Genomic DNA, 26414 nt, shown 5'->3' on the forward strand with positions numbered 1-26414 from the left:
GCCTGCTGCCATCATGCAAACATCACAAACATTGACGCTCAAGTAGTTAAGAAAGCAGCTGTTTTGAAAAGTGCCTGACCAACCCCACGTCAGTCAAGAGGCATGCAAGCTGCCCTCTATTGTTTTAAGGCATTCCGAAGTCGCTGCCAACGTCAGCTAGGGCATCACGGTAGGAAAAGGCTGCAAACTTTTTCAAAACTTTCAAAACACTCAAATTTTGAAGAACCTGATGCTGACAATGTCAACACAGTGCTTCACTTCTCTCGGAAGGGCTAGCTGGAAGCCAAAGAGGAGTTACCTGGGGCCACTGCATTTATTCAGAAAGTTATTCTTGCAAATATCATGATTACAATAAGAGATATTAGGAAAAGAATGTTAAATATACACATGCTATTATTCAATATGAATAATACCGGAGGAAAATTATAAATTAACAATCACCCCAAAGCAGGGTAGCAAAGATCAAAATGATGGCTTCTACAGATTTATGTCTGTGTCATATGAGAAACAAAAACAGGTTAGCCAAAGATGAGATCATCTGAACAGAGATAAGCTTGAACAAAAATCTTCTCGGAAAATCCCTCGGGCTGCAAACTTTTGAAGATTTTACATTTGGACCCAAATTCTGGCTTGAGCCCATCCACCCATCAAAGAATTACACAAACAGAGCCTTCTTCTGAGGAACATCCTTGACTGAACACAGACAAAAAAAATCAATCACAGTAAGGTCTGGTTAAGTCTTGGATTTGTTCATGCCCCTGATACAACCGATACTAATGGAAAAATCCCCTAGAAATTGCCAGAATCAAGAGACAGAAGTTTGCAGCTTTTTCACGCTTTATAAGTCTCTTTCAGTTTTAGTTACAATGTCATCTTAAAACACAGTCATGTTGTCAGCACTAACTATCAGACACAATTTGCTTCTGTCCCACCTCCCTTGGGACCATTAAATAAGGCATTCACTGACAGACACAATTAGCTGCTTTCAGCCCACCCTTACTAGGAAATGGCTCCAGCACTCAAGTTCCACAGTGATGGCTCTACAATAAATCTTTAATTTTAAAATTGCAGCTGCTATTGTGGATGGGCCTTTGGCATGCTAAGTGTTCATCTGCGATCACTAAGGAAGATGGAACTGCACGATTGTATCACTTATTTTAAAAACCGGTCACAAAGATTTAATTCATTACCATAAAGAATAAATCAATCTTGAAAAGTCTTGAATGAATTACATTTACAGATACATTTTCATGCAATCTGGGTGTGGATGAATGCTTAATTTTCACGTATTGCTTTTCTATACACAACCAGTAATTTGAATGCACTTGGAACCAGAATGACTGTACATTCTCTGTATTGTACATAGAACTTGTGCATCACTGCTAAATCAATAAAAAAATTATAGTTTTTTAAAATCTCCCCTAGCAAATGTCTGTGGCTTCAATTAAAAAAAAAAATCTATCTTGCGAAGCATGAGTGTTTAAAAAGTGACTAACAATTCAGAATATGCTGGGTTATTTATTTTAGATAAATATTTTTTAGGAGGGAGGAATCCTACATTTGCGACTTCTCTATAGTCAAGCCATAACTTTTGTTTCTAAGATGTGATACTTTTCCCAAATTCCTGAACCAAGGTTGTGTTTCATTGCTGTAAATTGTTGCTCACTTCCGCAAACATACATACATTAAGAAAATAATTAATCAGAAATAAAACTGGAAGATCTGTATTAATGATGACACTTATCAATCTAGGGCAAAAGACTACATCAATCATGAACAAAAAACACAGGTAGAAAATATTAAAATATGATACAATTTTCAAATGACTTCTAAGAGAAACAAATGCTTCTCTGTGCCACTCGGTGACATAATAAAGAAACACTACTTTTATACATCCTTCTAATGCAGTTGCCCTTACCAGGTCTGTGGAAATGCTGAGGGGAACGTGACATGGTGGGTGTGTAGCTGTGACGACTGTACACTGGAGAATTAATGGAGCCCTGACTAGTAGACCTGTGAATCATGCGGTCCCGAACATCTTGATAACCCTGTAGAATAGAAGCAATTAAAAAGAATTCACTAGTAAATAGAAACGTGCGTTACACATTTCTTATAGCAATGCTCAACTTTTGTGGATCTGCAGATATCAACAAAAGCTACTGAAACAACAATATTCCCTAAGCTTTCAACCCATTTCATTATCATTGTTTACTAATGATCTCTTCGAAGACTCTGATCCATTTTAATAGTCAGTGTCAGAGTTCAGACTTGGCAGGTTCTAACTGCACCTGTCATTCAGAGTAATTTCTATTAAATCTTCTGTAATCCTAGATTTCCCCATGTTCCTGTCATTCAATAAGGGCAGTTGCCTGTTCAGAGGATGCCTGTGCTGCAGCACGTGGCACAAGATACGTGAGCCAGCCTTCAATTAGCTAAAGTGGAGACCAGCAAGAGTTCAAAAGAGGCAGCTCAGAGCTCTGTGGCTTAATTTACCACATCTCAACTAGCTACAAACAGGGTTTTTAGTACCCAAATTAGATCTGACGCCCCCACCCAACCATCTGAAAACATGACACCTTCTTGTACAGCAAAACTCAGTTTTCTGTTTCCTGGAAAACAAAACAAACCAGAACAAACCAAAACAAACCCAGAGCCAACAAAACACACACAAAGCAAAGCAAAACAGGACAAAAAGAGATGAGAGCAATTTGAATTCACAAAGAATTACACCAGATTTTATAGTCCCATTTGTTTGTTGTTTTTAACCACGTAGCAGTCACTGTGACTTTTATGTTGCAAACAAACAATACTCTCCACCCCCAAAATGAAAACGCTTATGCAACGACATCTATAGGAACCTGACAAATAACTTTACCAATATTTAATGTCAAATGTTCAAAACAGCCCCCAGTGAAAACCAAACCAAACCACAGTTTTTTCTTTCAAGGCAAAACTACAGATGTTTTAGTAGCAACCATGTCTTCTTATTGAAATGCCTAGAGCAGCGTTTTAGCTCATGCCAGTCATCCATCTCCGGAGAGCCTGCCTGTGGCAACCAGAAGGATCAATGTACAAGAAGTGACCTCTGCTGGACACGTGGCTCTGCTTTATAGACAACAACTGGGTAGCGACACGAGCTTCATTTCTCATACAACCTGTCAATGAAAGCTTAATGTTTTCTTTTTAGAGTTAATTTCCCTTAAATTTCAATATTCAGAAAACATTGCTATGTAGCAGAAAGAGATCAGATGGGTAACAAAATCAACACCTGCATTTGCTGAAGTGAGCAATTGTAATCATAGTAAGATTATGTTCCACCAAACTTACTTCTGCAGAAGGGGTGGGTGATAACGTCCTTGGAGACTGCAAAGATATGAAAGAAAAAAAAAAAAAGTTACAGAATCATCACTGCATGTTTTGGGCTAGAAAATGGCAACCCAGACATATAAAATGGCAATGAAGACATAGCTGAGGCCACTGTAACACCGTAACTTGCTTTTTCCACATTGCTTAGGAACTGGTCCATAAATCACTGAAGCAATTAAAGTCTCTGGGAGAATCTTTATAAGCATGATTAATTCAGTCAAATATCATGCAACAACCATCTAATCATTGTGGTAGTTAAAGCATATCTGTAGAGATCAAAATCAGAAGGGGTTATTAATTTAATAAGCACGCCTGTTATGAAGAAATCTTTAAAGTGGAAATCAAAAGTAAATAACCTTAACTCGGAGCTTTGCATGGCGTCAGAAATAGAGAATGACTTCCAGGATGAAGCATGCTGTTCCTCCAACACAAATACTCTGGCAAAAATCTCCTTTTCCTCAAGGCCTTACATTTCACAGCCAATGCAAAGCAGCACGTAGTTGTCATCAACATTTCTTTGATATGATCTCTCTCTAAGTTAGCTTTGTATTCATCCATAGTTATGCAAGGAGAACAGACAGGAATTACAGCATGTATATTGAAAGAAGTATGCAAAAGCCCGTGGTAAGAAATACACACAATAGTTATGAAGAGTTTCTATTACAGAGATAGGGAAACTGAGGCAAGACGTGCCTTTAGAAATGAAGCATAAGATCATGCATAAACTGGTGGTACAAACACGAATAAAGGCTTTGTGTGATTACCAGTTATGTGTCTTTTATCACAAGACAATCTGAAGCTGGAAGATCAGGATTTAAAATATTTATTCTTTTATGCATTAAGTTTCCAAATTACTTAATTGCCAGAGCAAACATGGCAAGAGATTATGTTTTTAAATATGACCATAGTTGTTATAGGATGACATAGCTGTTAAGACAATGTCTCAGCACCAAAACTGCTGATTCTGGTTTAACTATTACAATAACATACAACAATAACATTAAATGTATGCTTAATTTCTGGTAATAACCAGAAATTCACCTCTACATTTTGCAGTGTGAGATCATTATCTCTCATGGAGCTGGTAACGCTGGTGATTACTGTAAATAACCAAATTTCCATAATCTTTTGTGGTTGCCTACTTGCTCAGGCAATGTAAATGGTTGTCACAGGAATCTAAGACTAGGAAGGCAACCCAGAAAGTGACTTGCTGATTCCATGACCAACATTTCAGGTATTTCCACTCCATCACTATCTGACATCATCTCGTTGCTTTTTGGGAAATGGAACCACCCTCTGCAGCCAACTCATTGTTTCATCACGCACAGGTGAACTGCTGTATCTCAAATTCTGAGTCTGCCAAGGAATGCTTGGTTCTTCTGGGCTAATGAAGTCTTTTAAAATCCTTTCTGTTGCACAAGTCTTTACACTAGTCAGTTCAAAATACACTCTGCAGTAGACTGTGAAGACAAAGCTTCAGAATAGTAAGCCAGAGGAAACACAAAGTGATGTCTTCAGATTTTAAAAACAACAAGAAACTCTGGTAGAGCTGTAGTGAACAAATTTACAGCAAAATTTCTAGTCCCCACAGCAGGCTCAGTCTTCTGTCACTTTGAGATCTAAGGGACTGCAGTCATACATGTTATTCTGATTTCTGGGAGATTTTGGCAAGCAACATTTTGGCCACATTTACAGGTGTAATTTTACAATACAACTTCCAGCACTTTGTACTGATCTCATTTTAATTTCCTTTTTAATGAACTACCAGGTGTGATGCCTGCTCCATTTTGAAGCATCTATCACATTAGAAAAAGGTAGTTTTCCCCTCTTACATCAGTTTATTTACTGCAAGCAGCTACACAGTCATTGCTCTCAGCTGACAGAATACCGAAAACAGAGAACACGCAGGGTAATGTTGCTTCTCTCAACATTTATGCAGCACGAGTCAGAGCTGATGAATGACTTGATTCCTGTTCTAACCTGGTTGCTGCTAGCAGGGCAGAAGTGAAAGACCCGAAGAACCTGAGCAACTTTTACTTTCTAGAAATTTTATCACTGCATTAAGGGTCAGCCTCAGTAGCAAAAAATTATGTACAGATCTCAAGCAAACACATCTTCAAACAACCACAGAGCACCAGAGCATTATTTCTCTCTGTTTTGCATGAGAAGTGAAACCATCTCTTCACAACCTTCTTGCTCCTCTGGAATCTGTAACTCATGCATCCAGTATCTTTAACTAAAATACCCAGCTCCCGCTAGATGGTGCTATGTGAAAGCGTTTTTCATCACAGATTTATAGAAAAACAAGATTGAGATTTAACTGAACACTACAAATTACCGGTGAGAAACTTTTCAATGCATTTTCCTTTCATTTCAGTAAAGAAGAATGTCTCGTGCTGTGTCTTCACACTTTCTGTAGCTGAAGTATACAATTTTCTTGTAGTTTATTCCCTGTAATTTAAGGTTTGTCTCCGCTACTGGAGACTACTAATCTTTTTTGATTTGTCTCCACTACTAATTTTGGTTGCTCTTACACACCTGTCTTGTACACACACACATCTTTCTTACCTGAATTTGATTTATTTTTTTTTTAATTTAAGTAAAGGGCTTTTCTCAGGTGCAAGGTTAAGTAAGGCCAGGCTCCCCTTTTATTTAACCCCACCACATATAAACACTTTACAAAAAGAATGCAGGCTAAATTGCTCAAAGTCTGTAAATCCCTGCCATGACTAAACATGTCACCTCCTTTGCTTCTAAAGATGATGGTAACTGATATTCGAAGATTAAGTGCCACTCATACACAACAACACAAACACAAAGTAAGAGATCACTCCACCCCTGATAGGGTTGTGCTTTCGTTAGGGAAAGGGAAGGGAGGAGAAGCAGGCACAGAGAGGCGAGGTGAATTGCCTAAGGTCACAGTAGTCACCAGTAGCATTGGGTAGAAAACCCGGATCTCTTGAAAAGACAGTGAGAACCATTTTGTTTTAAGAACAAATTTCTGTAGTCACCAGAAATTAATTGGATTTAATGCTGGTGATAATACAGGGTAAGAAAACCCCAAAGGCTTTTGCTTATCCCCGGAACAAGCATAATGGCAGACAGTTTCCAACATTTGTCTTTATCAGTGAGCAGCATCCCCTTAAGGATTAACAAAACTCGGTGAAATCAGTTCTTCCTCTGTGACTAATGTGAGATTTGCGTCTGTAGATGGTTCTGTGGAATGGCTCAGATTTGTTGGAACTGGTCAGAGCTCACCAATGCACCTCACAGGAGTTATGAATCATATGCCAGCTGGATTCGCTGCCAGCCTGAATTTGAGAGCAGAAATTCTGTAATATTCTGACCTGTTAATCACCTATTGTATTCCAGAGCTGAACAGTCTCCTGAATTTCCTCATGTTAACTTATAATATAGCTCATAGTTTAAGATTAGCCCTATGAAATATCAATGAACAAAGTACAAAAGCAGAGAAAAATGATATATTGGTGAGAAGATTATCTTAGTCACTTCAAACCATCTGTGCCTGAATGCTCTACTGTACTTCCTTTTTCCTCAGCATATCTTCACACTTAATTCAGTTACCGTCAGCTAAATTCACTGAGATTGCAAAGAAGTCTATTTCCACACCCATTAGATTTGCATTCTGGAAATTAGGTTTACAGTCAACTGGTAATACCTGACAAAACCTGCTTCATGATCTGCGTTTGAACCGTGTTAATAGTGGTTGCAGCTATAGAAGTTCAGCTGAGAAAACTGAGGGACCCTACAACCTGGAAGATATCTTTAAATACAAATTTAAAAAATAAATTAGATGATTGTTTCTCTTGTTGCAAGATAAAAGAATCTACTAAATGTCAGGAGTTTACAATGAGAGGCAGCTATCTCCCTCCTGCAACTAACCTGCTTTTCCAGCTGGAAGAGCACTTCATACTGACCTATTTCAAATTTTATCCTGTATGTATGCCTGGCAAAATGCTCTGGAAATATACTTCCCTTTGGCGTGCAAGAGAGAAAGCATTCTGCAGCTCTTAATCCTGTTACTGCCACAGAACATTATGGTATTCCTCATATTCTGTTGTGAACACTGGTGCTCTACAGCAACGTGCCTGGTACAGAGCACAACACCGAGCTGGCTTTTGCCTTGTGGTCTGGATTTTGCTGTACCCAAAGGCTAGAATATGTATATGAATTATGAGCAGAGACACACGCAAATGGCCTGCAAACTGCTCCCCATTCCTCTGCCAGCAGCTGGTGTCAATGCAGGCAAGTGGACCTGTGTGTTTAACCGTGCAGCCTCCCCACATGCACATCGTCACGACTGTCCCCGTTAAGCCCAGATCAAACACAAAAAGCACTTTGAACAGCAGCAGCAACAATTCTAAAGAGCGTCTATTAGAAATTATTTCAAAAGAGGATAGAAGCGTAGCAGGCTTTGAGTAAAGCTTATAGCAGAATGGGTTGCTTGTCGGTTCATTACCTCTCCAAGACTCTGTCTCTCCTGTCTGTCCTCGTAGGCGGAAGTGTAGAATGGCTCATAAGTAATTAGGTCTGGACGTTCAATGTCATAAATGGCCTTGACTTTGGGAATGGCTGCTAAATCCTTGTAATCAAGGATCTCATTGTCTACTTTTGCCTGAAGGTCAAAGACAGAACATAAATTAACTTACACAAATGCACTCGTAATTTCTATTTTACACAATTTATGATTTTGTGTATTTGTTATCACACTGTTGCTATGGAAAACCCTTTTTGGCACTCTACACACAAATTGGCTGCTTCTGTTTCTTCTCCAAGTGGGCCTCCCTCTAAAAGCACGCAGTGTTTTCTGAGCTTAGGAAAGAAAGAACATTGCATATACAGATGTCACACAAAAGTTGCTTATCAACAGTACTGAGCTGGAAACTTCAGCTCCACAAATGACTCATTTTGTGGCCTAAGGCAAGTCATTTCACCTCCGCACTTATTTTCCCATCTGCAAAATGTGCGATAGTATCAATTTGGATTGCATATCACAGAGACTATGAGAGGATTCCATGCAGGAGACCACAGACAGAACGCCAACCTATAAATCTGCACACGAGAGGAAATACAACTCATTACAAGGAAATAAAACGGCAAGCAGGACTAGTTGTCAGGACTAGGCATCAAGCTCCCATCTGAAATTTTTATTGCATTCATCACTTAAGTTTTGCACAAACTTCTAACTAAAGCATTTGTTGCTTACTAACAGGATACCATGTAGTACTAACATTGACTATTTTGTCACTGAAACTGTGAGGAGTTCTTGATTAGTTCAAAACTGGGAATAGGAAATCAATTCTAAAAAGACAGTTGTACCCATCAGAAGGAGCCGGAAAGAGGTCTTACATATTGTTTAGGTACCTAATATCTTCTCGTAATTAAGAGAAGACTTGTTAAAAAGAAATCACACGTTCTTAATTACATTACAGAAGTACACTTGATTTTTAAAGCTAACAGAGAATATTCAATTTGCTTTTCACCTTTTCTACTAGGTATCTTAATTATTCATAGTAAGCTGCACAAGAAAACAAGGCTGATCTGTTTCTACTCACATTCAGTTCTGTTCTGGCTGAGTACTAGCACATAACGTCTTTAGATTTAAGTGAATTTACCTTCCTGAGCTCTGCTAACAACCACTAGTCTTGGTCATTCTTAAATAATACCATAAATTAAGTACAATAAAAAAAAAATACTTCTGATTGAGAAGCAAGGCTTGAAATAGTTAGGAAATCCACTTTATAAATACAGCCTCAAATCTGTTCAGTTTTGACTCACCAGCTATAACAAAGTACCATAAGCCAATTTAACCCTCGGTAAATAGGTAGTTATAACACGTAATGTTTTTACCACAGTCTGTTAATGAGCTGCAAATAGGTCTGGATATTTTTAATCCAATGTAAATTACTATAGATACTTTCATAGTCCCCAGATGTTGCCTTATAGACGCTGTTGTTCAGCAACATATGAAGCTTCCTGAACTACAGCTTATGCAGGTGATATTACCAGAGGGATGGCAGTTCTCTGGGACATGCTCTGTGGTTTGACAGCTGCAGCATGAACACTTTAGACATGTTAGCTAGTTTTTTAGGTTGTTGCTGAAATGCATTGAAGAACTAGCACTTATCTCAAACTCAGGACTTGAGACCTTTGTAATTTTGGTAATTTTTCTGTGTTATGTGTAACAAATCTGTATGCCTTACATTTTCACCTATATAATCTTAAGGTTATCTACAAAATGAGTGATTCAGTATTAAGTGCAGGTAACATAAAAGAAAGTCTGCCCTCTGTATCTGCTGCTTCTTCCAAACATAACCTTTGTCTTTGACATAATGGACTCTCCCTCACTAACTTGCCTTCCTGTCATTTTCTTCCTTAGCTGTTGTTATCTTCCACTTCTCCCTTGGATATTGTTCAGGTTGTCTGGAGCACGTTTTATATGAGGGCAAAGGCTATACGGACTCTTAAATGCATGCAGGTTCTTGGAAGTGTAGGTCATACACATTGAAATACAGCAAGCCTGAGAAGGCTGAGCTGCTCTGTTATTCATCCAAGTACAGCTGATTTCATACTCTGCCTCCTTAGAACCAAACTAGTAGATGACTTCTTCTGACCCTGGAGAATCCTCTGCCAAGAAAAAAAGGGCACTGACAATACTGAAGTATTGTGCTAAATACTAAAAGTGATATTAGAAGAGAAGAAAAAAAAAAAAAAATCCTCTGAAATTTTCTGTGGCAAACTTTCTGTGAACGTATTTCCAACTGCAATTTCTACGATCTGGTCAGGCAGCTGACCTGTCTGCTCTCTGTCCATCTTCACACCACCAAATGGCTTCAGGAGATTTACTGAATCTTTATTTGGCCTGGAAAAAGCCTGCCCGGCCCTTGAAATTCTGTAGTGATAAAAACTACACCTGTAACGGTGCTGAGAATTTTAACAATTTAACCACTGAAATGAAGGCACTAGCATCAGTATAGAAAGATTTATTTCAGCATGAAGTTATTTCATATTCCAGCAGCTCATTCATCAGAAGAAATACTTACATAGATAGTGTGGCCTGGTGAGCCAGGTATACTGGAACCTGGTCTGGAATAAATACTTTCTGATGATGTTCTCGTAGGCTGAAAAACAAACAGGAACTTTTCAGAGCCAACTGAAGCAATTAACATTGGAAACTTTGGTTTTAAGTGAAAAAATCTGCACACATCTTGAAATTAACTGCATTTTGGAAAAAAAAAAAAAAAAAAAAAGTCGACAAATGCAAGCATTCTGGCATATTTCACAATCTTACGAGGCAGGTGGGGGCTTATTTTTTTTTTTTTTTTTCCAGGGGAAGGAGTGTTATGAGAGAGGAAGGTTTTCTAAATCATACAGCGTAAAAGACTGACAACAATAATGAACAAAACCAAATGACACCTGCCAGAGACGCTGCACGGAGCTATGTATTGTACAGATCAAGATAGTCCTGCTGGTCATTTTATCAAAATGTTAGTTCACAAACAGCTAGAGATTATCAGCAGCCATTGGTTCAGCAGCCAAATTGTTGAGAGGAGCACAGCACACACGTCATTGCTTTCCAGATGTTCAGTCACTGGATTTCTATTATGAATACGGAATTGAATTCAACCCTTCTCAGTAGAAAGGCCAAAAATCCTTGGCTTGGAGCTGTTCCCTGCATCTGCAGCACAACTTAGATGCAACCTAAAAGCTAAACTGTTGGTTGAAATTTCATGATTCCCCATACTGCAATACTGCTATTTAGTGACAACATCCTGCAAACTGGAATTCAGGACAACAGCTGCACCCCTACAGAGCGAGTGCTGTCACACATCTAGCGAGTACCTAACATTTCAGCAGTACTGAACAGACACTGATTCCCTAGGAGAAGTTTCGTGAGAGGAGACAAAATAACAGCACTGAGATGGGGTGATCCTGAAAACCTGACAAATTTGAAAACCATTTATTTGATCAAAAGCCACCCAGGCTATTGGGCAAAAACTCAAATTTAGCATACAACAGACAAAGATAATCGAAGATATCCAACTTCCACTTGAGGAGCCACAAACAATTTTTCTTCCCTGAGAAGAACTAACTCCTATCATAAAGTAATGCATCAGCAGGTGACTGATAACACTAGTGCAGTGGGATACTTCAAAGTCACCAAAAATTAAGCCTTCTTAAGCAGTCCTTACCTCTCGCCTGTTTGTGACTATGAACTAAGGGACCTTCCAGTCACATACAGGTGAGAAACAAGGCTAAACAGCTTGGCTCACTGATTTTTCTTAGGAAACACTGGGAGTGAACACAGCAAGGCTACTGGACATTTCTCATCCTTCAAACACTCTCAGACTCTTTCTACCTTTAATTTCATAGCCAGGAAAACTACTGAAACCATCCATACAAAAAACGCTGAAGACTAGTTGGGGATAACACAGCAGGATTTCTCTGACTCCCTCTGTGCAAATGAAATCACCATATGCAGGGAGGGCCAAAGGAATAAAGGGCTTTGAACACATTCCACCAAGAAACGTGAAGATCCAGATCAAACAGAGAGCAGATGTGGCTATGGAGTGACTTGGTCACCAGTCCCCTCAGGATTACATCTGAGAATGCCTTCTCAGCCGGACCTTTGCACGTTCCTTTCCTTTTCCTTCTGTAGCTGCAAATTCCTACATCCCAAAAGGGAGCACAGCAATTTCCCAGCTGTCCTTTAGCTCCTTCCATGATGAAATCAAAGGAAAAACAAAACAAAATAGCCCCCCCACACACTTGTTTGATGGAAATGTTACAAGCCTTAAGCTGGCTATTGCTGAGAAACGCTTCATCCCCTTTTCATTTTGCCATTTCACGCCACTGAGCGAAGACACATGTAACGTGCTGCTGCAGTTGCTATGGAAAACCACTGTTTTCATTACAACACAGGGAACACCATTAAGCACTTGAGGTACTGTTAGGGGCGTCTCTGTTACCTTTCACTTTTGGCAGACAAACTTTGAGAGTTTAGTCTGATGAATTTTCCCTATTGCAGGAAAACAAGCATGAGAGCCAGTTACGACTTCTTCTGAACTGGCACGTCTTCTGGGTTGCTTTTCCCTCTGGTTCTTTGTAATCTCTTCAGGAAATCTGAATTTTTCAGCCCTTGCTTCAACTCTCGGTCTCACCTCTTAGTGTAACTGTTAAAATCTTCTTCAGCAAAGAAAAATTCCCTTGTGCTTATCACTTCAGTGAGTTTGCTGAGTACAGTCAGATACCCTAAGACGACAGTTTCAGCAATGCCCTGCTAACAATTCTTTTATGTGCTCTTAGTTCAGGAGTACAGGAGCAGTTGTCAGATGGACTGGCAAGTCATAGCACCTGTTCTTCATTTCCTCTCCGTGCTTATGCTCCAAGTTCCTCATTACTATCCCATTAACACGGCCACGAGCCAGATATGACACTCTCTAAAACCAGTTTTCTATTTTCTGTAACAGTTCCTGTGTACAGCAATTCAACCTGGAGTGTCTCAGGAAGATCCACGTTCCCCAGGCAGGATGCCACCCTACCTGAGCACACGCAGGTAATCGGCTGAGCGGCTGAATGCAAGCTGAATGCTTCCTCCACCAGCTCCCAGCCCTGTATCTTGACTGCTTTTACAACATACCCTCCAAGACAGTGCACAGAAGAGGACTTCTGCATCTACTTTTGTTCTTGCTGCCTCACTTTGCCCTACTTGTTTTGAATTACACAGGCTGTTTCCATCGCAGATGGCTATTCTCTGAAGACTCTGCTGTTTCCCATATGGTCTGTAATCCTTCACAGATTTGCACCTTCCCCTAAAGACAACTGCTCTGCATTTAAGAACATTTCTGCTCTTTGCCTTAACAAACCTACGCTGAAGATCCCTTCATATGAACAGTTTGTCTTGTGCAGTTTTAGGATGTTAGACAACTACAGCAACCAAGAGGCCTATAATAACTCCTGACTGAAAATCGGTGGCTGGGTATGGCTTTTATTACATTGTACGTTATGTTTTCATTATCAACTGAGAAACCCTGTTTCTGTAGCACTGTTGTGACTTTACTGCTTAAACAGGCGGCAAGAGAAACATTGGATGATAAATTCTCTACTGATGTAACTGGTGTAAATCCCATTCTAGAGAAGAGCTGGATCAGAACACAGGTTAAAACTGGACCAGTGGCAAACCCTGACCTTCACTGGAGATATCACACGAGCATCTCTTGAACACATACAGATAAGGAAATGAGAGGAAACCTTCTTTAATATGAATGCTTTCCTCCAGTGGTATTTCATTCCATCACAACAGACCTGTGACACTTGTTCTATACTCCCAACAACACAGTTAAGCTGTCTTACTTCTGCAAACAGCTCTGGAATATTCTTTGCATGACCGTGGCTTTTCTTTAAGGATTCAAATAGAGCTTTTCATACTGACACTTTTTTCAGAGAAATTTAAATAAAATCTTTGTTAAGAACTACAGCATTTTTTTTCTTGTGGCATGGTCGTTCTCCACATTTTTTGACTGTAGAAATGTTTCTTTTTTCTTTCCTCCTCCACTCAAATGGATGTAACATTGGTAAATATGTTAATATGGGATGTTTGTACCACATATAGGAAGTCTGTGAATGCATATGAAAAAACAAACAAACAAACAAGCAATAGAAGTTCATACATATCATTATAGTAGCTATGGGAAAGAACCAAATCACAAAGTAGCTGAAATATCTGTAGGACTTCTCAGTATTTCCCACTTTATCACAGACATCTTATTTTTATGTTTTTGATCTTCATTTCATGCATTTGTCCTCAATGCAAAAGTTCTTTACCAACTTCATTTGCAGACTGGCGGAGCTAACACCAACTTTCATGCTCTCGATGCTCATCCTGTTAGGTTCATTGTGAATTTTAATGCTCAGTTATCACACCACCCATGCATATGCCCCAAATGAATTAACCCGTTATTTTATTATTAGATTACAAAGCTTAACATGTTTATCTGCATTTACCTCAGCTTGTCACGTCATCATGCATGGCACATCATCTAAATACATAACTTCCTTTATGAAAAACATCCACGCTAGAGCCATTCACATCATCCAGATACTGCTGTAATGTGGTGGCTGTGGCTTTTTGAAGTACAGATGTTCAAAAACATGCTCTACAATAAGTTACGAGTGCAGGCAACCAGATCAAAACTGATCCCAAGAACATCTGGCCAAACAGATGCACTATTGTTTAACAAAGGCATCGTCAGTGTTGTTTACAGTACCTGCCTTAGTTTTTTGATAGAGTTCATAATGCAAGGCGGTGATAATAGCTGCAGAAGAATGAATATGTTTTCACTTAATAACATTTAGCATCACAGTTTAAGCAAATTCTCTAAACCTCAGAAGCTACTGTAAGTGAAGCGTATTTATAAATAAGCTAAAGAGAAGATTAGGGTGTAATTTATTCTCGGCAGCCACAACTTTGCCATAGCAAAGAACTTGGCAGTCCCAGTGCAATACTTGCTACTGTGAGTACCTGCTTCAGCAACTGCAAGGCTTTACAGAGGATAGAAGTTTTTTAGGTCTTGGAACCAGGATTCATTGGAGACAGGTTTTCCATGGATTTCCGTAATTTTCAGTGCCAGTGTACAAGACCAATAAAGCACCTCAGTGCTACAGCTTTCATTGTGCCTGCCTGCCAGTTGAACTGTGCCCTTCTCTTTACAAGGGCGTTACCTTCAAATGCACGGAGTACTTCAGAATTTCTCTTCCTTAAAAATCTACAATATATGTGCATCAGGACAAAGCTAGTGAAAAGGTTTAGTTCAAAGTCACAAAGACACATATTAAGAGGTTACAACAATTTTTTCTTCCCTTTCTAGACAAAAAGGCCAGAAAGGAGAAGGAATTTTCAGCACAGTCATTGAAGGCACACTGTTACCATATGTAAGATCTTTTACAAGACTACTCATGCAAATGTAGTCTTCACCAACAGTAAGCTGAGTGGAAAGCAGAAAAAAATGAAGTGGAAAGTCCAGAATATACTGAATTCAATGGTCAGCTTTTTACAGAATTCACGATATCTGGTTTACTTCCTCAAAAATTCTTAAATAACTTTTTTTTTTTTTTTTTTTTGGTGGTAGGTAGCAAGTGTGGTTTTAAAAAAACTAGTCATCTTTTAACTTAAGACATTTCCCCCTACAAGCTGGTTATTCTAATTTGCTGGGTTCCTTCTTACATTTAGCAAACAACCCCAGTAAACACGGGTCTCAGTTCACAGACAGCTGCCCATGGCAAATGATGAGCAATTACTGCTCATGAGGTTTATATTTCTTTTAAGTTCCTTTATATTCTTTTGCTTTCTTTCTTGCATTGCCTCTGGCATCTAACTCCCAGTGAAATGCCTAACTTCTAACTTCCGCTGATTTCAGTGGAAGCTCCAGTACTCAAGTCTGGCAGCTCAGCACTTTTGTTGGGCTGGTCGTAGATGGTGGTGTTGATGCCCAGTGTGTGATCACTGCAGCAAACTGGCATTTAAAGTGCTCGGAGTAAAGTTCTGTTTGAATCACACACCAAGGATTGTCTTCTCCAGATTAGGTACACCATCCAAACTGCTTTCAGCAGGGTTATCATGTACTGATGGGGTGTGCAGTAGGCATACACCTTCTTCTGTCTTACCAGAAAAGTAATCTGCCACCATATCAGCAACAAAACACACATACAAAATGGAACTCCCTGGCAGCAGGTTCATGCGAGGCTCTAATCGTCTTCCTGACTTCAGTACCAAAGTTTGTTCAGGTATTTCTGCTTCTGGCTAAGATTTTGTGACCCATTTCCCACTAGCTGTTTGGTACTCAGCTGAGTCACAAAGTCACAGACCTCTGAAGTCAAGATCCAGGGACCTACAGGATCTCTGAAGTATGCACCTTCATCAACAGATGCATACTTCAGAGAAGCATCAAGAAACATCAACAAGACTGAACCACCATGGTCTGGAAAAAGCTGCAGATAATATTTACAAAATAAGCATGCTGCTCTGGCTTACTATATGCAAAAGGTGTTTGCATCAAGCATGCTCTGGTAAAGTTAAAACTATAATTTTCATGTAGATTAAAGCCTTTGGTCCGTCTTTACAGCAACAGCAGTGATAGCATCTTTGCGTCTACTCTGCAGAAGAACACTTAAAGCCAAAATCTGCCTTGAATTACACGTTGTATAATCAGCCTGTAAATCTAAGCAGCATTAAATACTGACTAAACTTACCCAAGAGGATATCATCTGACCCTAAACTACTTGTATCCTATACAGTCTACAAAGCAAGAACGAGAACCTACCTTGATTTTGGCATGGGCCACTCCTATTTTTCCTTGCATGTTCTTCCAATACATTGGATAGGATTCGTTTTTCAATCCTAAGGCTCCTGGGTTTCAACATTGGAAACTCAGACTCCTGCATGCCAAACTGACTCCAAGAAGCCACTACACTGGCCTAAAAATGAGTGAAACAGTCCCCCAGATTGCTTTCCTTACTCTCCAATATCAGATTCCATCAAGCCTAAAAGCGCAGAGACGATGCCCTCCTTAAGAGCAGTGATAACATAACTTTGTAGCTTTATTTTCTTGATATATATTCTGTAGCTAAGAGAGATCAACGTTCAAGAGGGGTTAATGCATTGCAACATCCAAATTAAATGAGTCCTGTGCAGGACAAAGGGCACAGTTCTGGCAGTGATTGCCATTGAATCACAGCGCTGTGTTCAGCCACGTAACGCTGCCCTGCAGACTGCATCTAACACAAATATCCTGCCCTGGCTGATAACTGTGCAATGAGAGATGTGAAGGCAGTGTGAGCAGACACAGTGAAAGTCCGGTGGCACGGAGTCTAACAGCCTGTCTGCCTACTGCTAACCTGTACTAAGTCCTTATCAGCACATTTTTACTTCATTATTGGGTGAAAGCTATACAACCAGACAGCTGATACAACCAACAAAGGAGCAATGCTCTGAATGAGAAGAAACGGAAGCAGGTGGTGGTCTCAGGTGCACACCAAACTCAAGGAAGTCTGAAAGCAGAAGAATCCAAGAAGGGACAACCTCCTAACACCAGTATGGATGTGCTGCTGACTATGGAGAGGCCAAACGCTCTGGGGCAGTGGCCAGGACATGCCCAAACCCAGCATTTTGTAAATATTTTCTCAACTGAAGTTTTCATCTGTATTTAGTCAGTAATTATAAAAACAAAAATGATATAACTGATAGCATTTTTCTCTCTAAAAACATAAGCCATTGTTCATGGAAACGTGACGTCTTCCCTTCAAAGTCAGACACTGTTTTACCATTTTCATTTGCTTCGTATTTGCACTCTAATTTTTTTCCTTCAGAAGAAAAACTTTCTATGGCACTTGAAGAAAAATACTGCAACCCGCAAACGCTCAAATTAATCTAAAAAAAAAAAAAAAAAAAAAAACAAATCAAGCATTTCATTAAAAGAAATGAAAATGTGAGAATTAACAAACACTGGACTACATGATGCAAAATACAGAATCAGTGCCCAGGGTGGCAAGTGATATCAGGAAAGCTATGTGGCAGAAGTAGTAGCAAGCACAGCAAATGACAATAACCAAGAATCTTCTCAGTAAAGAAGATTGTTATCAACACTGAAAACACAACAGCAAACCTCTGCAGAGCGTGGTCTGCGCAGAACCAGACTCTTTGGATAAAAGAACTCAGATGAGGAATGCTGTCATGAAACAGAAAAGGGAGAAAGAATAGTGAAAAGGAAAATAGTTTTCCCAGCCCATAAGATTTATGTTACTTATTGGTTCCTGTAGAATCACAAACCACCAGACAGTTGTTAAAAACAAAATAAACAACAACAAAAAACTAAGCACTGTATATTCTTGTTACGTACACAGGACTGCTTTACTTTGTTTGTTTTGTCTTTATAATCCTCTACAAATAAAAACAGGAGGAAGACCTTAAACATTTTCATGAACTCCAACTGAAATACCAACCAGCTAAAGTGCTGATTAGTTTATATCACAATTCAGTTTCTGTGAAAAAACAGATCTTGCTGAATACTTCTGAAGTGACTTCCATGATAAAAGGGCATTTTGTCTTGTTTTGCTCTACTGGGAAAGGAAACTCAGCAGAGCAGAGAGGCCATGTCACTGACAGTTTGCAGAACCACCAATAAATCTAGGCCTGACCCTGTAAGTGGTTTTATCACATATTTGACAACTCACAAACCAGATTCTGATTCTCTTATCAGGTTGAAATCTATGCAACCAAGAAATTGATGGTGAATCAAACCACAGCTCATAATTTAGTGGTGACATGTTCAAATAGCACATAGTTCTGCCAGTTGTTTAATATGGTTCTGTACCTACCTTTTTGCTAGTGCCTTCATTTGAGTCTGCCAATTGAAACGCGTGGCAGTCATCTAAATGAACTCAAGTGATCAAGTGATCAAACTGATTTTAAAATAAGGTGTCTGATATTTGCAGAATACATACAGACTATCTGTGATGTGAAGCTGAAGCTAAAAATCCTCTCTCTCCAGCTATCTTCAGTATATTGCATTTCCTGATACCCTTTAAAGACATTCAAAACCTCTGCATTGAAGATCTCCAGGAATAAGGTGGCCTTGAATAGCTTTGCCATAACATTTCTCATGTTCCCTTAATAAGCATTCTCTTGCTTCATTTGTCTTAAATTTCCTGAAAGATCTTACTTATGCAAAGTCTTGCAGGTGGATGAATTTATTTACTTCATTCACTTCAATTAAAATCAGCTGAAGAGGAAGAAGATTCACATGCTTGAATGTGTAATGGAAGAAAGGAGAAGATACTTGAAGAGGACTTTACCATTTCCATAGGGAATGGAAATAAACCAACTGAGTTATAAGGCCAGCTTGGAGAAGGTTCGTAAGGGCAGCAGTGTAGTCAGGAATGCTTTGATAAGGCTTTTGGGTCCAAGTGAAAGGGAGGTATTGTACCCCAACCATTCACTGCTAAGTGTAAGCATTCTGACACTTACACAGGGCCAAAGCCCTGTCTTACATTCAAATTGTTAAATGAGGAAGAAAATCTAGAGCAGCATAAAAAGTACTGTGGTAATTAGTTAACATTAATAAGGGAGCAATGTAATTCTTTGGAGTTCTCTCTTTACCTTCTAATTACTGAGTGCTGGCATAAACAATCTGTCTGCTCCTTGGGTGATGCAATAGCCCCACGCCTATTCTGGAGGTAATTCTGTCTCTTACGTGCTACAGCTGGTTTACACTATGATAAGAGGGTCACTGAGAACAACATTTATGCAAGTGACATAATGCTACATGCTGGAAACCAAAGGCCAGGAGACAGACTTCTGAGAAGGAGCCAGGGAGCTTACTGACATCCTAAGTTTCCACGGCTGCATCAGGCCTACCTCCTTGCAGCTGAGAGGACTGAGCACAAAGTCCAGAGAACTTGATGAAGAAAGTTTCACAGGCATTTTAAATACCTCGTCATCTATGGCCAGTTGTACTTCTGTATTATCAGTACAGCCCACACTAATGTGAACTCTGCTCAAGAAAAAGTTATCAGTATGCTACCTATGTTCATACTAAATTTGCAGAACAGTGCACCTAAATACGTTCAGAAGGCCTGGGTTTCCTGTGAACGACCCACACGTAGAACAAAACCCACACGGTAACCTCCATGCCAGTGCCTCTCATTTTCCTTGGCAGATAGACCTTCTAGCCATTTTATTCACATGAAGTCTCTAATATTTATATTCAGAAAAAATATCAACGTTCAAAGAAACTACTGAGACATCAAAGAGAGTAAATTGTCCAGAAGGCAAATTAGTGAATATAGGCTTAACATTGAAACTGCATACAAAAAATCAGGCTATAATGTTTATCAAGGATTTAATTCAGAAACCTTGTAGGGATATGCTGAAGTGACCCCAAGGATAACTGCAACTCTTTGTGGCATTCAAATTAGGATCCTTTTAGTCTGGGATTTATTTGGATGAAGAGTCCATCTGAGCTAAATGCTGTAAATAACTGCACAGAATGGGATAACTATTGAGAAGTTACACAGATGTGCAAAAGTACTAAGATACCCTGTAGCACTTGCTCTGTTCACATTTTCCTCTTAAAAATCTCCCCCTCCCCAAGTAACTGAGATGTAAGATTAACTGTCTTAAAGCCAATGCCACGTCTGTATGTCGATAAATGATGCTATCTTCAGATCAGTACACTGAAACACAAATGTGAAGATGGTGAGCCTAAAAATCACACCAGTACCTCTGAAGTGCTGTCACAGTTATTCTGCTAGTGTGGTGACAGCTATGCAATAAGTGAACAAACATGGATAATCAACTCTTTCAAATACAATGTCCAGTTACTGGGTGTGCAAAATATCCAGCATGTCATTGCCACAAATTCAGCTTACCCTTAGCTTCTCTTCGGTCTTAGTGGATTGCTTACAGTCGGGATGCCAGACAGTGGAACCTTTGGGAGGTGTAAAAAGAAAAATCCTTATTCAGATTAAAACAGATGATTTCTGGTCATGAAAACTTAGTTATGAAAATAGAACCCCTTCACTGTATCAGGCTGTGAATGAGGAACACAAGTGAAACAAACAAACCAAATCCTCAGCCCACCTACCTACAGCAGCCTCTTCTGGAAGCTGTCAAAGCACTTAGTACACATTCTTAATTAAGTCAAACAGCCGTAAGCAGCAAGAAAGGCAGCCAGCAGCAGCTGGAGAAACTGAAAGAATAAGGGTTCTTCTGGTGAGGATGGAGGGCAAGGGCCATGGCGACCTGATCTGCTCTTCCCTTATGTACCCCACCATGCATAAAAAAGAAGCTCTGGTTACAAGCCCACCAACACTGGCAAAGTCTGATGACTTCCTTGAGCAGTAGGTGCCGTGCTCAGTTATTGTGAAACATTGTGAAATATCACCTCTTCCCTGCACCTATGCAAAATGCAATAGGAAAAGCTTATGTGGAGCAAAATTAGAAAAAAATTCACGACACAGCAGTCAGTGCTGTATCGTGCACACTGCACCAGGCCGGAGAAGCCAGTATGACATTTGGCATGAAGCATTATGTGAAGGGGCCTCTCTCGAGATCCAAGTGTACCGTACTTGTCACTGGCACACACATCGCTTCTGCTCCTTGCTCTGTGAGGTCAGTGGCATGTGTTGTACTGGCATTTCCACATGGCACGTTCCAGCCTCACATCCTTAAAAAAAATTCAAGGTCTCCACTGTTTGTGTTCCAAAACATGGGATTTTCTCTTACGTTGTGAAAATGTAAATATCCGTCTGTGCCCACGGGCTGAGCAGTACCCAGGGCAAGGGGCATTTCCATTCCACTTCAGTGCTCAGGAACAGAGCACGAACTGTGGTCACTGCTGGGAAGCTGCTGGCAGGTTTTAGCCAAACTGAAATGGAGCAGAAGCTAATGCTGATTTGTAACACTGACTGCAGCTGCAGTCAAATTCAGACTTCAGTCCAGCCACTGCAAAGCCAACACTGAGCCTTGTCTGCCTGCAGGAGGGAGCTTCACCTTCGCTCTGTCCACACAGAAACCCAACAAAAGGCAGTCCAACTCTCCTGCTGGTGAATATTAGCCCAAGTGCAGCCAGAGGACACCCTCCCCTCAGAGCCACTGAAGGGTATGGGTCAGGGGCCCTGGACGCTTTATTCTAACAAGCCCTTACATGGCTCAGTACAGAAGTGAAGAGCAACAGGAATGATTTCACTTTCCAGCAGCACACAGCATAATCAACATCAGAAGACTGCAGGGAACGCTGTGATTCTGGATCAGGGCCTGAGACGTTTGGCTTTGAGTCTAAGACAAGGAAGAAGAAACTGCATTTGGCAGGCGGGAACGGTCAGATAACAGGGAGAAGCGTACCAAGAGCCTTCTCTGTAAACAAACAGCAGTTTCCGAGCCAGGACCCCACAGCGCCAGCAAGATCAGGAGAGAAGCGTGGCCTGTGCATTTGCTTAGGAGATCAGACAGATCCCAGCCCTCAGGACGAAGGGATTTACATGCTATAGGGCTGATGAGTTAAGACTCAGAAGGTTTCAGAATTTGCAAATTCAGTTACAAGTTTCCTAAATGACCCTTAGAAAAATGTCCTCTGCTCCTCTGTACCTCAGGTTTTTTTTCTGTTAAACCACTCCCATCATCAAAGAAAAAGCTATCGCTGCATTTTCAAGCAGCATTTAGCACAAACTAGCCCAATTCTAGGAACACCCAAGGAGAATGCTGAAGCTGCTGAAGGGGAACAAGAAATACAAGAAGGTTTGGATATAATTTTCATGGTGGAACTTAGTTACCAGTTGTGAGCTTTCTTCCACAAAAATGGTACGAAGTTTTAAAAATATGGAATTGTAAAACCCAAATCAGATAGAGCAGGCACAAGGAGTAAAATGCAAATATTTTTTCATGACCCTGAACTACAACTTGTAGATTTTATTCACCCAAATGTGTCACACTATTTTGAAATGCTTGGAACTGTGTAAATTCTCAGGCTGCATTGCCCTTCCTTTTCCTAACAGAAACAGCTCAGCAAATTGTGGCTAATCCCACTCTTAATGTAAGTTTGCTCACTTGGCAGACGTCAACCAACGCATTCATTTATTCAGCTTTTTACTTTGCGTGTACCACTGACTGAGAATACAGTGCTCTAAAAAGCAGCAGCTCAATCACACAGTGAATAAGGCTGAGAGCCTGTGTGAGAATCAAGTGCAGCAACCCTCTGAATGCTAAGCAACATCCTAGCTCAGCAACAGCCCTCTGGGATGATCCCTATCATAAGATACTACTAAGGAAGTCCATGGGAAAGAGAAAGCTGCTTCCTTGTCATTTTCCTGTAAGGGAGCAGGGTGAAGTCAGAGTGCTTCTGTTAGCACTGCCTAAACCATCCTTAACTTATAAAGCCCCAGAACAGAGGGTTTGCTTTTGCACATTTCTATTGCAAGTGCCTAACAGAAACCTACCAGGCTCCTCTAATTATACAAAGTGGTACTGACAGTTTTCATGTCCAGTAGAGAGAACAACTAGAAATGAGAAGGAAGCTTCCTATTTTCATGTATTTCATCGATAATGTGATTTTGGTTCTGGCTGGTTTTTATTTCAGAGAAATGCTTGGGAGGCTGTTATTCTGCACCCTAGGGGGAACAATTAGGATGGAGTCAGGATATCCATTTCAGCTGAGAGCTCTGCAGAGGAAAGGCTTTCAGGTCACCTATGCCTAAAAGCATGCTGAATTCAGTAAGGAAAGCTTTGTCAGGACAGTCTGGAGTACACTCAGCAATAACATTACTTGGTCAGAAAACAGATTTATACAATAAAGCAATGCAACCTGGGCTGCTGCTCCTCCACTGAAGCACAGTGAGCATGAGGAACATCAAATCACCGTCATGGGACAGGAGATACAGAAGTCTGTGCAGCTAAGAAGAGAATGACGGCAGGTCAAGGAGCCAGGTATCTCTTCCTGTCTCACATCACCTACACTTTGCCAGAACAAAATCTTCCCTTGTTTCAGCAGGAGCGGTACCTCCTGTACAAGTTCACACCACAGCCTGCACATGAACTTCTCTTCTGTGCTCGACTGGTGCAAACTGCATCAGTTCATCCCTTGCTGCTATTAAAGCAATTTCTGTATTAATCTGCTCACCTTGAACTCTGCTGTCCTTTCTCATACTATGATGGGAAGAAAATAGATTACCACTTGTAAGATGCAGTAACTGCTGCTTTCAAATTAGTCTTTCCAGCTTGCCATCAGAAAGCAGGAGTTCCTGCCCAGCCCTCTTTCAGCCTCTCCTTGCTCTGGCAATGAAGTGCCGCTACACAACTGTGTATCTAATTCTGTGCACAGCTGGAATAAGATGACGCCTTACGAGGCCAGTGGGATGAGAAAAATGGACTGCAAGGGAGGACAAACTATAAAATAACACAAGTTAGCTTCAAAGGAATTCCGTAACAATGTTATCTTGTTTTGGAATTCCTCCAGAAGGAATCTGTCTCCGGTTTTTCAGGAGATAGCTGCCATCACACTTTCATCACTTCTTTCCTACACTTTTACAGTCCCTTCAGGTGCATCACGCAAGTTTTTAACATAACTACAACAGACAAAATCCCGATCTGCAGTCGCTTTTTCACTTTGATTTCCAGATGTACAAATGCATATTAGATGTCTTTCTACCAACATTAGTTAACACTACAGCAAGTCAGAAAAAATAATTGTAGCTTAATAGCTAATGTGCTACCTTCTGGGAAAGTAAACAGAATTCAGTTCAAGGATGTTTTTCCGTCAAAGAAAGAAGCACATTCTGTTTTACGTGAAAAGATTCTGGGAAAAAAAAATGGTGCTTTGCACCTGGAAGTGAGTGCAGGACTGCTAATAATAAAAAAGAGATGAAAATGAATATACGAGAAAGAAGTGACTTCAGAAAGACGACAAATAAATACAAATGGGACTAAAAGAGACATGTGACCAGATGAACAGGAAATAGGCAAGGCAAGCAAATATAATAAGGAAGCAGAGGAGACAATCTAATGATGCGCATGGGGGATGAGATCTATGTGATTCAAAACAAGCTCACTGCAGTGTCTGGAAGGTTTTCCATTGTGTTTTTACAGTTTGGAGAGTGGTCCAGAATGGCAGAGAAACTGATCAGCAGAATTAAGAGGAAAATGACATGAAAACCTCTCATACTGTCTGATACCTCATACACCAGTCTGTGCACTCAGCTATCTGCAAGAAGCCAAATTCAGAGGCAGCCTAATAAATTTTACCTTTGCTACACAGCTTTTGAAAACACAGTTTGACTCAACTAGGGTGTACAGTCATTGCAAAGCCACCATCGTGGCCACTTACTGAAGTGAAACAGTTAAGTGAAAAAGTTTGAGGGCACTATAAAGAAGAAAGGATGGCTACAGTCCCCCTTGTCCATGTTGCACAAGGATAGCTTATAAAGTGCAGAGGTCTGTGACAGAAAAATTACCAAGCCTGACTTTCTGGTTTTGGAACAGAGACATCCTTACCTTGCAGATACATTTCTTCTCCTTCTGTGAACATTTGGTTGCACCTGCTGCATCGTGCACAGCTTGGATGATAATGCTTGTCACCTGCCTAAACAAGAAAGAGAAATGAGCGATCATTGCACTGTAAACGTTGCTCACAATTACACTGCTCTGTAAGCACTCAATCTGTAACAGACCACTGTCATTTTTTCCCTAGTTCATCTGTCATAATATTGCTCTGATGATGTGACAGTAGCTATGGGAATGTAAGACCTGCCGTTCTGGTCAAAGGTCCAGTATCCTGTCCTCAACAGAGGCCAGCAGTGACTACTGAGGGTAAAAGGCTACAAGAACAAGACAAGATAGCCTTTCCTCTTCACACCTTTCCATTCAAGTAATCAGTGATTTAAAGACTTCCTGGTGAAAGGCTGTGTCCCAGTCTCTCTATTCTCCACAATTTTGCCCGACAGCTTTTTGAATCTCCACTTACCAGTCCAAAGCAATGAATCTTACACTGCAGCTAGACATTTGTGCAAACCTGCTGCCTCCTCCTTTTGCAGACAGCACGCATTTTCTCAATTGCTCCATTATTACGGCTGAATTTAGACAATGAGTGGCAGTTTTCAACCTGCCATTTCATTCCTTGGCTGCCTTCCCAACACTGCTGGTATGGGCAACTTCTGGGACCATTAACCTAAATCACAAACGCCTGACTTCAGAAGCTACATGAGTGCAGGCAGCTTGAGCTGTCTGAACTATCGACCTGAAGATTCTAAATACTCTAGATCCTGTTACCCAAATCCACTGAGTCACTTAAAAACACATCTCTTCAATACAGTGATATTCATAGAAGACTAGGCTGATCAGGTTTCAGGCCTTTAAGGACAGGAAAAATCAAGGCACAGATACGACTGGGATTTCTCCTAGGGAGAAGCTAATCATGCAAAGCCCATGTCAGGCTTCTGGAAAAATAAAAATAAAAAAAAGATGAATCCTAAAACAAACAAAC

The 26414-nt window shown here is 40.3% G+C and overlaps 1 protein-coding gene across 10 annotated transcripts in view; it reads right to left on the reverse strand.

Annotated features, from left to right (window-relative positions):
* The window catches only part of ABLIM1 (actin binding LIM protein 1), a 186583-nt gene that overhangs the window by 30549 nt on the left and 129620 nt on the right, over nt 1–26414 (reverse strand). For all 10 annotated transcript variants that reach the window (XM_035329705.1, XM_035329703.1, XM_035329702.1 and 7 more), the window contains 6 exons: nt 25427–25514; nt 20812–20870; nt 10431–10508; nt 7847–8002; nt 3328–3363; nt 1919–2048 (listed from right to left, as the gene is read on the reverse strand). In XM_035329705.1, coding sequence (XP_035185596.1) covers nt 1919–2048; nt 3328–3363; nt 7847–8002; nt 10431–10508; nt 20812–20870; nt 25427–25514 — 547 coding nt within the window. The remainder of the gene's footprint in view (nt 1–1918; nt 2049–3327; nt 3364–7846; nt 8003–10430; nt 10509–20811; nt 20871–25426; nt 25515–26414) is intronic.

This window comes from Oxyura jamaicensis, chromosome 6, assembly GCF_011077185.1.
Source record: "Oxyura jamaicensis isolate SHBP4307 breed ruddy duck chromosome 6, BPBGC_Ojam_1.0, whole genome shotgun sequence".
NCBI lineage: Eukaryota > Metazoa > Chordata > Aves > Anseriformes > Anatidae > Oxyura > Oxyura jamaicensis.